This window comes from Lycium barbarum, chromosome 1, assembly GCF_019175385.1.
Source record: "Lycium barbarum isolate Lr01 chromosome 1, ASM1917538v2, whole genome shotgun sequence".
Classification (NCBI taxonomy): domain Eukaryota; kingdom Viridiplantae; phylum Streptophyta; class Magnoliopsida; order Solanales; family Solanaceae; genus Lycium; species Lycium barbarum.
Genome location: NC_083337.1, coordinates 141,829,909 through 141,844,122, shown reverse-complemented (window position 1 = coordinate 141,844,122; position 14,214 = coordinate 141,829,909). Strand labels below are relative to the sequence as shown.

General features: G+C 35.5%; 1 protein-coding gene across 3 annotated transcripts; it reads right to left on the bottom strand.

The window, feature by feature from the left end:
- Window positions 1-3,265: 3,265 nt before the first annotated feature.
- LOC132640808 (serine/threonine-protein kinase SAPK3-like) lies at window positions 3,266-10,045 on the bottom strand. Of its 3 annotated transcripts, none has more exons than XM_060357588.1 (10): window positions 10,027-10,045; window positions 8,902-9,053; window positions 7,741-7,815; window positions 6,647-6,748; window positions 6,503-6,556; window positions 6,311-6,403; window positions 6,129-6,221; window positions 4,183-4,287; window positions 3,968-4,066; window positions 3,266-3,729 (listed from the first exon to the last, which is right to left on the bottom strand). In XM_060357588.1, exons 2-10 carry the CDS (start codon window positions 9,022-9,024, stop codon window positions 3,454-3,456), a joined length of 1,020 nt encoding a protein of 339 aa, XP_060213571.1. In that variant the 5' UTR covers window positions 9,025-9,053; window positions 10,027-10,045; the 3' UTR covers window positions 3,266-3,453. The 3 variants fall into 3 exon arrangements, with proteins under 3 accessions (XP_060213571.1, XP_060213562.1, XP_060213580.1); XM_060357579.1 differs by lacking the exon at window positions 10,027-10,045 and adding an exon at window positions 9,325-9,908; XM_060357597.1 differs by lacking the exons at window positions 6,129-6,221; window positions 10,027-10,045 and having other exon boundaries at window positions 8,902-9,909.
- Between the last annotated feature and the right edge of the window lie 4,169 nt (window positions 10,046-14,214).

Sequence of the window (14,214 nt, the reverse complement as noted above, 5' to 3'; positions counted from 1 at the left end):
AACTTGAAACAGTTTGCTATCTTGTGACCCATCTTGTCACAAAAATGACATTTCCCATCAACACCTTTTTGATTGCCATTGTTGCTAGGTTTTCCACTTTTACCATTTCCTTTGAAAGCCTGAGTCCTTTTAGGACCTTGCCACTTTTTCTTTCCTTTGAACTTATTGCCAGAAGATTTTGCCTGAGAAACCATGTTAGCAGATTCTACCTTTTCATTAGTAGATGCCACTTTTTCTCTTTTCACTTTTGCTTCCTCGGCATCACATTTAGTAATGAGCTCATAAATAGTCCATGGCTGGCTGTTTGTACTATAAGCTGTCCTCATCTGACTAAATTGTGATGGAGGCTGTAAAAGAGCTTCATGAACAATGAAACTATCAGGAAGAGTCACATCTAAGTTCTTCAACTAATTCTGCATAGAGACCATTCTCAAAATAAACTGACGGACTCCCACTGTTTCATCATACTTTAACTTCCTTAGCTCACCCATCAATCTTGAGGCTTCAGCATTATCAGAAACCTGAAAACGCTCACCCACAACCTCAAAAAATTCCTTGGAGCTATCTGTTTCTCGCAGAGACCCCAGTAAATGCTCAGCAATGGACCTCTTTAAGGCCTTGAAGCACAATCTGTTCAATCTTTCCCATTTAGCATATTCATTTTTCTCTTCGTCATTACTTTCCTCAGTGGGTTTCGTCGATGCATCTTTTATAATAATCATATCCATCTCAACCAGTTCAAAAGCAAAGTCCACATCACGTTTCCACTTTTTGTATTCAGCAACATTATTGTTCTTTGTAAAGGAGACTGAAATAAATGCAACTTGACTAATTAAGGCAATATATTTTCACCAAAATATGTGCAAGTAGTTGTATAATTATTAACTCCCCTTTGGGTAGAGAAAACAAAGACACAACTGATCGCGCACCCTTTCATGGAGATTTATATAAGAAAATTGAGATACAGTAACCTTCGAAAAATTTATCTCCTTTGGGTAAATAAACTTTTCTAAGTCACACACCTCCCACGAGACATAATGATATAAACAAAATAATCCCCTTTGGGTGGAAAACTTTCTTTAATCGAATCTCAGCCAAAATTACTCCATGATGAATTAATTAACTCATAAAATTACCCCCTTTGGGTAGATAACTTCATAAATTAATTAAATAATATTATTTAGAAAATTATTGCCTTTCATGTTTACATCTCAAATGTACCACACCAAGTCGCAATTCTAACAACAATTTAATTATGAAATAGTTTTTTTCTAATTTCAACATAAACGAACCTTAACATATCCTAAAATTAGAGAATAATTATTCAGAGTCGTTTTAGGCGTGTGAAGCCTCCCATATATTTATAATGACTCATATAAATTTCCAGTAAATTTTCAACAAATTCTATTGCCAAATTTAGTTTCTGTGATTTTCCAAAATTTCAGAAGTAATAAATTCGAAATAAATACTTCCCGAGCTCAAACAATTATGAAAAAATCCAGAAAATTTGGACGATTCTGCACACCAAAATTCAGCCTGAAATGACCTTAGGAAAATGGAGCTTGTATCTCACTCTCCTTTGGGCGAGAGTGGGATTTTCTAAGAAGAATGGGGATGAACCCTTCTTCTACCTCCACCAGGGTCAAAACCCGAAAAATAGTTTTTCTTTGACCCAAATTCAAGTTCTTTCAATTTTATCAATATTGGTCAAGTCAAATCACTAAAATACACTTTAAACACATTTATTACAAAAATTAAAGTAAAGGGAATGTATTTTGAATCTGAAATGTTTCAATCAATGGGTTCATTAATAATGAACATAAACACCAACTTTAAAGCTTGTAACTGATATAATAAATAGCAATTACAATGGAATAAAGTCTAAAAACGTTTTTGCATATTATACCAACATTAAATCAAATTAAAAAAAATGAAATATCAGTTACAATGGAATAAAGTCTAAAAACGTTTTTGCATATTATACCAACATTAAATCAGATTTAAAACAATTATTTTAATGACCAATACATGAACCTGAAATTATTATTTTTTTTCGCCGTAAAAGTGTAATTTCCGGTAAGATGACAACTTTTCGATCAACCACACATTAGAATCATGCACAACAAAATTCCACAACCAATGTTGTTAAAAAAATGATAGAATTTCATCCTAATATTTTGGCCAAAAATCCTAGAAATAAACTTCAATGTATTTCTTGAAAGCAACTGAAAATTTAGCCCTTCCTTGAGCAATATCTTGCAATTGATCCAATATTTCAGTCATCAACAACATCATAACAAAATCCATAACAAAATTTCAATCGATTTTTATCACAAATCAAGATTTAAGGAAGAGTTCAAATGGGTTTTGTTCATATAAATCCTAAAACTTCAAAATGCAATTACTCTCTCAATATTTGGAGTTAGAAAATGAGCCACCTATCAAATCGAAGGTCTCAACGAGAGGAATAAAAGCCTTAAGGTCCCAGTCCGTTTCTTCAAAAATTTCAACATGAAATTACAGCAACCAATTTCGGGTTACAAAACCCTAATCTCTACTAATCATAAAATTTTGATCCTAAATCATGCTTTTTAGGCTCTGATGCCACATGTAAGATATTTAACATGACAATTCCAATATCAAACATGATAATAGGACACAAAATTATAAGAGATTAGTAGGATAGAACGGCGTACCTGTTTGAGCCATAATTGACAGCAGAACGAACTAGGTCTTCCTCCCTATTACCCTTCTCGTTAAGGCGGCGTCAATGGGACAACAACCTCACACCTATTTTATTGTCTCTCTAAAGTGATAACACAGAAGAGCCAAGAGGTGTCTTATATAGGGTTAGAGGAGGGGACCTAGCTGCAATATTGAAATCCTAATGGGCCCACCCATTATGGGCCTCATTGGATTAAGCCTACACTCACTGCCTTACTAGACCCACCAGCACATAAAGTGCACGGCCCAGTACCAATTAACACACTCTAATTGGGAGCATGTTTATGGACTACCATACAACCCGGAATAGTTAAAATATAAAGAAAATATTTTAAACAATGTAAGCTCATTTTCCTAACAAAAATATTCAAATTGCATGTCCAACCATGGTTTCAAACCATGTCCAAACGGGGCCTTAATATTGCTGATGCAATATGCCCAATTAATGTCCCTGAAAGAAACATTTGGGAAGTTCATATATTTTGACAAGAGTTCAGTCAATTATGAATCAAGAAAGATACTAATATAAAATAACCTGATATGTCCATTGTTAAAAGAACAGTAAACACATAACTCTAGTTGCTGGCTGAGTACATCTCATACAGTTGAGCACACCTGAAACTCATATTTCTGTGCATAATCAAAAACATATAGTCTTCTTTACATTATATATAAGCAAGTCAGAATTGCATGCTACAACTTTTTTCAGTCTAGTTCACAATGTAAACCTCAGATATGATCGACGAAATAACCACTGATGTCAATTTCAGATTCCAGGTCACCTTCCATGTCATCGGGCTCAGCTGTTGCCCCTGCAGGTGCTTGCCTGGGTTTTGAACCTTCTCCAGGGATCGTTGCTTCTTGTATGATCCGCATTATATCTTCGACTCTTTGCTGTTGCTGATCAGAAGATTCTCCATAATTCGCGTTCTTGCCATCCATCAAGTTTTTCGGCAAATTCTTTAGAAACCAGGGGTGTTTCTTTATCTCTGGAATAGTGATCCTCTGCAGCCAATTGAAATATTTCAACTAAGCCAATATTTGGCATATACACAGCTTAATGATTAATGTTCCGCTCAAAACGTCATTATTTTGGTTGATTTTATCGCCAACTGGAATAACTTTAGTGCCAAGGACAATGCATAACAAGAAAGCTTGCTTCTAATGTGTAAAAGAAAAAGAATCTTTCATCGAAAACCACTGCAGTATCAATGCACTAGCAAGTTTAGTAAATTAAACTTACCTTTGATGGATTCGCAACAAATATTCGAGACAGAAGGTTCATGCAATCTGCAGATATTCGTATATAATCGGGTATGGAGTACTGGACGCTCATTATTCTCTGTAAAAGGAAACAAACAGTTCTTCAGCTGCTGATTGAGACAAAAATAATCAACCATCATTCAGAATAAAAGCTTACTTGGTTCAAACCTCAAATCAAAGTATTAACAAACTCACCTGGATAGTTTTACGGAAATTTCTAGGATCTTCAGGATCCTCAAAAGGGTATGCTCCTACTAACATCACATACAGTGTCACCCCACATGACCACACGTCGGCAACCTAAAAATGCAAGACTTTCAGATGTGCAGAATATTCAATTAAAATAACTCAAAATGAACCAGATGTAAACCAGCATTGAGGCATTCAGAAACAGCTGTGATCAAATGAGCAAGCAAGTGTTTATAAGAATTTAGTGCTCTCTTGTTTCTTTTCCTTTTTTGGTTGGGTAAGTTCTTACTAGAAGGTTTGCTTTAGGACCACACATTTATCTAAGACGAACTGTGCTACATCAAACGGTTCAACAGTATTGTAGTACTTCACTCGTGCAAACAAACCTAGAAGCAGACACTAGTAAATGCTGATACCAGGTTCTTCATCAGATTTGTTAGAGTCTCTAAGCGGATAACATATACTTTATTTCAAGGCAAAAGTCACAGATAGCCCCCTAAACTTTGCCACATTTTCCTCTGGGCTACCTAAATCGAGGGTTGTACCTATTGGGTATCTAAATCAGTCTAAATTGATCCTATTGGGTACCTTTTGCCTATGTGGCGCCTACGTGGCGCAGCAATTGATTCCACTTTTTGTTGGGCGCGTGGACAGCCCTTTCATCCTTAATTTTTTTTTTTTTGGGTTAAAATTTTACCTCTTTTAAATAAAATTTAATAGATAAATTAATAAAAAACTAACCCACCTCCCCCCCCCCCCAGCCGCTTGTCTGTCCCCTGACCCCACTCCACTGTACGTTCCTTTTTTTATCTTCTTCTTCACTGCAGTTCTCTTCTCTTCTCCTTCTTCCTTTTTTTTTTTTCTCTTCTTCTTCTTCATTATAACACTTCATTTCTTTTAATTATTTATATAAAATTAATTTTTGAATTGGATGTTAATTTTTACCACAATTTTTTTTGTCCTTTTTAGATCTGAAAAGTAGCATTACCATCTTGTTCGCCGGAAAAAATGGGGATTCACCATTATTATGACTCGCTCACCGGAAAAAATGGGATTCACCATTACTACGACTCGTTCACCCGAAAAAATGGGGATTCACCATTATTATGACTCGTTCACCGGAAAAAATGGGGATTCACCGTTACTATGACTCGTTCACCAGAACAAATGGGGATTCACCATTAATATAACTCTTTTTTTATCTCACCTTTCATTAAAGGTTGGTGGGTCTTGTAAAGACATTGATAGACCTAAAGAAGAGAAGAAAAGGGAAATAAATTATTGGTGGGGTGGGGAGACGGCGGTTGGGGGCGGTGGTGCGGCGGCCGGTGGTGGGGGAGCGGCGGCCAGTTGGGGGGGGGGGGGGGGCGAAGGAGATGAAAATTGGGGGAGGGGGTGTATAATTTATTTTTTAATTATTATAATGGACCCCATCGCCACGTGTAACGTTTTCATTGGACAAAGTTGCCACGTCATGGAGAGTGTAATATACTCTCTTAATTTTGCTGATTATTGTGAAAAAGGTACCCAATAGGATCAAATTTAGACTGGTTTAAGTACCCAATAGGTACAACTCTCGATTTAGGTAGCCCAGAGGAAAATGTGGTAAAGTTTAAGGGGCTATCTATGACTTTTTCAACGAAGCAACATATCAGTACTTCATCCATAAATTTACTGATCTTTTCTAAAATTCTTTTGCACAAAAAATTTGAAGCATATCCACTACTGCAATTTTCAGTAAAATCCCAAATATACAGACTGCTCCATGCAAACAAAGGCCCCTAGCAGATTAGTGAAAGCGAAATCGATAAAATAAAATTATCAGGTCAATGCAATGCTTGTGATGCTTGAGGGTTTTACTTTAGCTAGAATGGGAGGAAGATGGAAAGGGGGATGGGGTTTAAAGGTAGAACCACAGCTTGTCAGAGAATTCTGCAAGATTCTATGTATACCTTCCCATCATATTCCTTCCGTGACAGGACCTCTGGAGCAATGTAAGCAGGTGTTCCTACTGTCGACTTGGGTTGTGAATGTAATAACCCGGACTGCATGATGAAGAAAATAGTAAATAAAAAATGCAATGTCCTACTAGATATATGATAGTTGATAACTTCTCAACTAGAAAACAAGAAACCTTAGAATAGCCAAAATCACATATTTTAAGACGTGGTGTTGGGCTTCCATCAAGGAGTGTGTTTTCCAGTTTCAAATCCCTGTGACAGATTTCCTGCAGTGAAATGGAAGTATTGCTCTAGAAGATTATTAAATGAATCATGAGTATATGTATATCATAAAAGAATAAAGAAAAGTATTTTCAAAATTATACCATTGAATGACAGTAGCTGACTCCAGATATTAGTTGTTGGAAGAAGAAGCGAGCCTGTTGTCGGTAGAACAAAATGAAATGATAAGGGATAACATCTCATTCTCACCAAATGCAGGTAAAGAATAAGTTGGATATGTTTATAACCTCATCTTCACTAAATCTTCCGGCACTGCATATTCTAGCAAAAAGTTCTCCCCCTGCTGCATATTCCATCACAATTGCTAAATGTGTAGGAGTTAACAATACCTATAGCAAGAAGGGCCATACCATGTTTACTATGACACAGCAAGAAGCAATGCCGCACTTGAATTGTTAAGAATTAGTGATTCTGACAATACCACATAACATTAACCCTTAAGTGTAAAGATCACAGCAGTTGAAAAGGGTTATGCAATGAAGTGGTAATTGCCTTAGACGACCAAAACAGACATTTCTAGAGTTCATCGGGATGACATTTTGAGCAAAAACTACACCAATTACTCTATGTACTCTCGTTACATATGGAAGCAGAACTATTTGTAACTCATATCTGTTTCCACTTATCTGGAAGGAACTTTTATCATAATATTCTGAATTTCTGATTAATATATAAGTGGTAGCTCAGTCAGAGCAAGAGCTTATGATTTGTGAGGATGTCCCAGGGGATGATAATTTTACTCCATCTTTTATGCTCTGTAGACACTTTGAGCTAGTCCAGACAGGAAACTATGTGATTATAATATGGATCATACAGAAAATACAGTGGATAATATACATTGCTCAGAAGAAAGATGAGCATAATCCATTTTCCTTTATTCTCCAGTCTTCTTCCTACTAGAGCACTTACGCTGTGTAAACAAGGCTACTCAAATCAAACTTCTTGAGGATATCCATGGACATATTAGAAAGCATCATTCTTTTGCTTAAGAACTTTAACCATAACAAGCCTAAGCTTCTTACTTATTATTGTTAGAATTGATTAATAAGCCAGATAGCTACGCAATCTAGTCAAGGCAAGTATCTATGAAGTGTTTTAATCTCAACATGACGCTGGTTTGCCATTTAAAATGGAGCAGGAGAAGACGAAAAGCCAAGAGAGAAGCCCTGAGAAACAACAGGAGGACCTAAAATTACCAAGCACAATCTACTCAATCTAGTAAATTGAAGTATATACTCAAGCATGTTCGTAATCTTAGAATTACTTCTTGTTATTCTGGTTGTTGTAAGTCTTCATATCAGGAGAAAAAGGAGGTATTTACCTCTTTAAATCGGATAATGTTAGGATGCCTCAATGATCTGTGATTTATGATCTCCCTCTGCACATTCTCGTCAATCTGAAACAACAGACAAATACACATCATTTAAATCAGGCTAACTTAACGAGAGAGCATAAAAACCTTTTTCTACACTTAAAGTAACTGGAGATAAAGCATATGACATTTTTTGGACATGAATCCAGTAAATTAGGAGAAAATGTACTGGAGCTTTTCCAGTATCAACCCAATGTTTCTCCACACTAGATTGTTGCCCGGTGAATCGATTATAAAACAAAAACAGACAGCAATACACTAACTCAGTCAAGAAACTAAGACCAATCAACTAAACCTCAAGCCCATACAATGTTGGGTCAAGAAATCAACAAACAAACAAAAAAAAAGTGGAGAAGGGGGAAATCCGGAAATGTTATCAACATCAATTAAATACTCCTACTCAATTTCCCAAAATTCCAAACTACAACCTAAATAAATTCTGTGCCAAAACTTTCTACATATACCACCAAAATGCCTGAAAATACCTTCACAATACACTAAGTGTTTGGCTAATCGGTCCAATACTCCTAACATGCACTACAAGAAAGTATGGCAACAACTTAGTTTTATTGTTGGCAAAAAATATTTTTGTTGCCAAAGAATTTAATTTTGTTGCCATAATATTAATTATTATCGCAAAAAGTATTTTTGACAACAAAAAAAAAGTGGTTGCACATTGTTGCAATAACAGCCGTTGGGAAAAGTTTATGCAACAAAAAAAAATTGTTAGCAAAAGTACTTTTTGCAATAATAATCAATATATAACAACAAAAATAATTTTGTTGCCAGATATATTTTTTCCTATAGTGATGATGTGATATTGTCCGCTTTGAGCCAAGCCCGCACAGTTTCTTTAAAAGGCCTTACATCATTAGGGAGTATCCGATACCTTATAATTAACTTTTTTTCCTTTTCAACTACCAATATAGGACTGTTCGCACACCCAACGCTATGATGCAATGACCAAATTTTTGAGTTATTTTTAGCAAGAATGTCCGAGCTTAACCTCAAATAAGAATTGATAAATATCTAGTTAAACTTTCAACTTGACCAAGTTTACAAATTTACATTAATAGCACTGAAAGAAATCATGTTGACAAGAGAAAATACCTTATTCCCTCTTTCAATGTATTTGACAGCAACAAGTTCCTTAGTCTTCTTGTCCCTCACTAGCCTTGCCACCCCAAAATTACCAGAACCAAGTTCCTTCAATGGCTCATACCTTTCCTCCATCTCACCTCAATCCAACTCAAACTAAGCAGCTACAAGTTTCCACTATTCAAATTTGAAATATCCACCAAATGATACTCAAAAGAACTTATAAAAAGCTACACAAAGTAAGAACATTTGTCTGCAAATAAAGTAAACTTTCTGACCAACCCCGGTCTCTGAAATTAGCTCAACTTCAAGAAAAGACAGTATTTATAATAAATGATCAAATCTTTTTAAAATTTTGCAAAACGTTGAGAATGTGAGCACGTGGATACACTAAAAGTACACGAAATTTGTTAAGAGTTGGCTCGAAGTTCAAACCTTTCTTTTAATGAGACAATTTTTTCAAGAGTGACAGACACTTGTATAAGCTGATGAGTTAAGATGGCGTAACATAACCATGGAAAACAGTTTTTAAATCATAAACAAAATCTTTGAGATATTCTACTAGTACTACTTTAGTAGTATCAATTTTTACAATTTTCAAGAATACAATTATATTAAACAATTAGAACTTTGAGCTCTGTGAACTAACTTTTTAATTATTTAATATAATATATATATATATTTTCACTATCATTAATATTAAATACAAACATGCTCCTGTAAAATATTAATATCTTAAATTATATATCCAATCAAAAATAGTCATATAAAATGAAACTAAGAAGTAAATTAGTGATACTTTCCAGATACAATTAATTGCAGACTTGTCCTCCAAAAAAAAAAAAAAAAAGATTGGCTCATACAATAATTTCTTTACTAAAACAAAAACTCAAATCAAACTATAGCCTACTTTTTGTGAATCACACAACTATTTAGTAGTAGAATTTTGTGCAGAGAGTGTACAAAATTTGCATTACTTATTATCTCAAACAAGTCATGTTATTTATGTGATTATAAGATTATGACATTAAGAATAAAATAGAATAGTTTAAAATTAATTAAAGTAGATAGTTTTTCTTAAAATATACTCCTACTAGGTAAAAGAAATTGTCACATAAAGTAGAATAGAGTGAGTACCTTATTACAAGAAAATCTAGCAGAGTATTATGAAATGGAAAATTAAATAATATTCAGGTATTTCTGATAGATTATGTAAATATTAGTTAGAATATTTTGTAATCTCCTATTTTAGGTTAGAATATTTTGTATATTAACCAAGTCAAGGAATGAAAGAAGACCACTCATCTCATTAACCATCGATGAGAGACTTTTTTTCATTCTTCAACATGTAAAGAAATGGATCATGGGTCTAACTCAACCTCAAAAGCTAGCTTATGAGGTGAGGATTGCCCAAGTCCATATAAGGAGATCACACATCTCATTAACCACCGATGAGGGATTGTTTTTCATTCTTCAACACCCCATCTCACGCCCAGGGCTAGACATCTGGAGCGCGGGAAATTTAATTTGAGAGCCTAACATCGGGTGAGATGGGTCCTGCTCTGATACCATGAGGCTGATGCATATACACGGTTTCCTTGAGCTCACCGTGTAAGAAAGCATTCTTGACATCTAGCTGATGAATAAGCCACTTCTTTGATAATGAAAGGCTGAGAACGGTACGGATCGTAGCCGGCTTGACCACCGGACTGAAGGTCTCACCACAATCAATGCCAACCTGTTGAGTCTTTCCATCACCTACAAGACGGGCTTTATGTCTCTCAAAATCACCATTAGACTTTTCTTTTTGAGTGAAAATCCACATAGAACGAATAACATTCACATTAGGTGAACGAGGCACCAACTCTCACGTCTTATTTTTAATAAGAGCATCAAATTCATCATCCATAGCCATTTTCCAATTCGGGTCACGAAGGGCGGTCACAGGGTTACGAGGGAGAGGGGATTTCGTAACCATGGTATTCAAGTTAAATGTACGTTTTGGCTTAAAAATACCATTTTGACTCTAGGTCATCATTCGGGGCGGATTGGTAGATTGGGGCGGCTGGGGTGATGTTTGTATGGGTGTGGGAGACGAAGGGGGTAGGGCGGCAGGGAAGGCGGCAGTACGAGCCATGGTGGGAGGGGGGATAGTCGGCTGGGTCACGGGTGCAGCGTGGGGTGGTTTGGGCCGATTATCCAGATTAGTAGCCATATGATGCAACCAAAATGGGGAAATCCCATCATCCAAAAAATCATAAGTAGTTGAAGTGGGAGAATGTAGATTGGAAAATGGGAAAACATTCTCATCAAAAATCACGTGATGAGAAATAATGATTTTGTTGGACGATAAATCATAACACTTATACCCTCTATGATTCGTAGGATACCCCAAAAATATACACGGTGTAGATCGGGCTTGCAATTTGTGAATAGTCATAGAAGGAAAGAAGGGATAACATAAACACCCAAAAACCCGAAAATGAGAATAAGATGACTTTCTTTGATATAACACTTGAAGAGAGAAATTATAATTAATAGTTACATAATCTATCAATTTCCGATTAAATTATACTAATATGAGAATACGGCAACTATAATTTAAATTTGTTTAATAAACGTGTGACTACACGTGGGACCCTTGTTCGGTGACGTGGGTGTTGGTGTGGCTTGCCATCATGGGCAACTGGCCCAGTGTTGAAATTAGGCTCGCCGACCTTCTTCATCTACTTGGCATTTTATTACCATCCGTTGCCTTTAAAAATGGCTGGCCGCACGCGTTCTTTGTTTCGTGAACACCACCTTCTTCTTTTTTTTCTACGTAATAAGGATATTTATTCATTAAACAGATTTAAGAGTCATTACATAAGGAGACTAGCCTAGGAAATATAGTACCCACATTCTTGGTTAACTGGTAACTCCATTCACTTCTCAATATACGTACTTGGTTGATGCCCCTCTTGCATTAAGCAATAGATACCTACAATCGTCAATATCATATGGTTCTCTTCTTGTCTTTCTTCACTGCTCTATCTGTTTTAATTTATATAACATAAAATAACCGTACATAAAAGTATTACTCCTTTCGTTCTATTTTTAATTATCATATGTTTTTACAAGCTTTTTAAAAATCGTAAATAAAAAGTAATATACTACAATTATAACACGAACAATCATAACATCGACTAAAGTATTTATTATTATTCTTTTTTATTTCTCACATGGTTCTTCAATAACATAGTGAAGGTATACTTATTGGGAAAAAGAGGAAAATGTGTATCGTGTGTTTGATACAACAAAACTTATTTTCTTAATAATATTTTGTCTCACTACTCAATAATTTCTAAAATGAAGAAATTATCAACGGATTATGAAGAATAAGTGAAGAAGCTTTTTTTTTTTTTTTTTTTTTTTTGTATTTGGTTATCAGAAAATGACTTATTTTACAGGGAAAAAGGTTTCATAAAACACACCCGAAATAATTGCATTACACGCGCAACTAAGGATTGTATGAATGGGAAAGCTACTTGGGAACTGACAGTTTAAAAGGACAAACAGATGTTTGGGTCCTACCATAACTGGTCGGTTCGTAGCTGTCATTCCGCTTTAAGTCAAATTAGATGTATCCTGACGTGTATCTCGATTTTGAAAACTTTCTGATCTGTCAAATGATTTTATGCCACTGTCTTAGATCCCATTAACATTGCATTCTTCCCCCCCCCCCCCCCCCCCCCCCTTTTTTTGGTGATGTTTGGTATCTATACTAGAGTCTTGACTATGAGTAGTGGCGGAGCCACGTAGTGTCGAGGGTGTTCATTCGAACTCCCTCGGTGAAAAAAAATATTATTTTTATAAAAATAAAATTATTTTTTATGTATATATAGTAGATGTTGAATTCCCTTAGATTTCTTCGTATATTTACTTTTTTATATTTTGAACCCCCTCGGCGGAAATCCTAACTCCGCCACTGACTATGAGCCGGTTTGAATGGGCTTATGAGTTTTAAATTACATTTTTTTGCGTGGATTCCCTTCTTTTGGGGTGGTCTTTAATTTTTGTCCCTTAAATTGTTGGTCTTTAATTTTTGTCCTTTGCTCAAAAAGGTAGCTGAAAATACTCCGAGAATCTAGGTTTGAATCCCGCTCAGTAAAAAAAAAAATTCGCAAGGCAAGACTTTACAAAATGTCTGCCTTATGCGGCAGACTTTGGTTAAGGCATAACTAAAAGTCTGCCGGAGACGGCAGACTTTGCCTTACCCAAAGTCTGCCGCATAAGGCAGACTTTTCCTTAATGCATAACTAAAAGTTTGCCTTATAAGACAGTTTGCTACATAAGGCAGAATTTTTGCGAAGTCTTACCTTGCGATTTTTTTTTTTTACTGAGCGAGATTCGAACCCAGATTCTCGGGGTATTTTAAGCGAAGGACAAAAATTAAAGACTAGCAATTTGAGGGGAAAAAATTAAAAACCACCCCCAACGAAGGGCAATCGTGCAAATTGCCCTTTGAATTATAAGTTATAAGTTAGGAATTCTAGCTTATGGCTTTTGGGTTATTTTTGTTATTTTAGCTTAAAAACAAGTGTTTAAAAGCACTTTTTTATTTTACTCAAACACTATAAAAATACTTAAAAGTTGTTTTGGCTTAAAAACACTTAAAATAAGTCAATCCAAACAAGCTCTTATATCTGAATTTGTGCGGTGTAGGGCCCATTCGTGGGAAAAGATCTCTACTAAGGATTTCCATATCCAAGGTTCAAATCTGAGATCTCTGATTAAGTGAGAAACAACTCTATTTGTTGCACCACATTCTTTGATGGTCCATTAACAATGCTTTCACTTTCACTACTTTCCAAATAAGTCCCCCAAGTTTACGTTTCTCTAATCATAGTACAATTTCTCTCTTACTTTTGCCAAGCCATAAGTTTTTTCTGTTTTCGTACAAGCCATAACTCACTCGCCAAGGTATTTGTCTTTCTTCAATGAACGATCTTTCAATTTCACTCCTCTCAAAGGGGATGCCCCATGTGCTTAACCATTCATTCTCTTGGAAAAAAAAATTGAACGAGGATTAAGTGTAACACCCCGTACCTTTAACCTAAGCTTTGACCATGATCTTAAACTTAGAAAACCAGATAAAGAATGTGGGAATTGGAAATTTCCTCTTCAGCTGTAAGATGGTGGTTTACGCCCATGAACAGTGCCGTATTTCAGTTTACGGGCCGTAAATCAAATCGTAAACTGGTAGTTGAATGTCATATGGTTAAATACGGACCGTATTTCACAATACGGCCCGTATTTCAAATCGTAAACTGAAACCAAGGATTT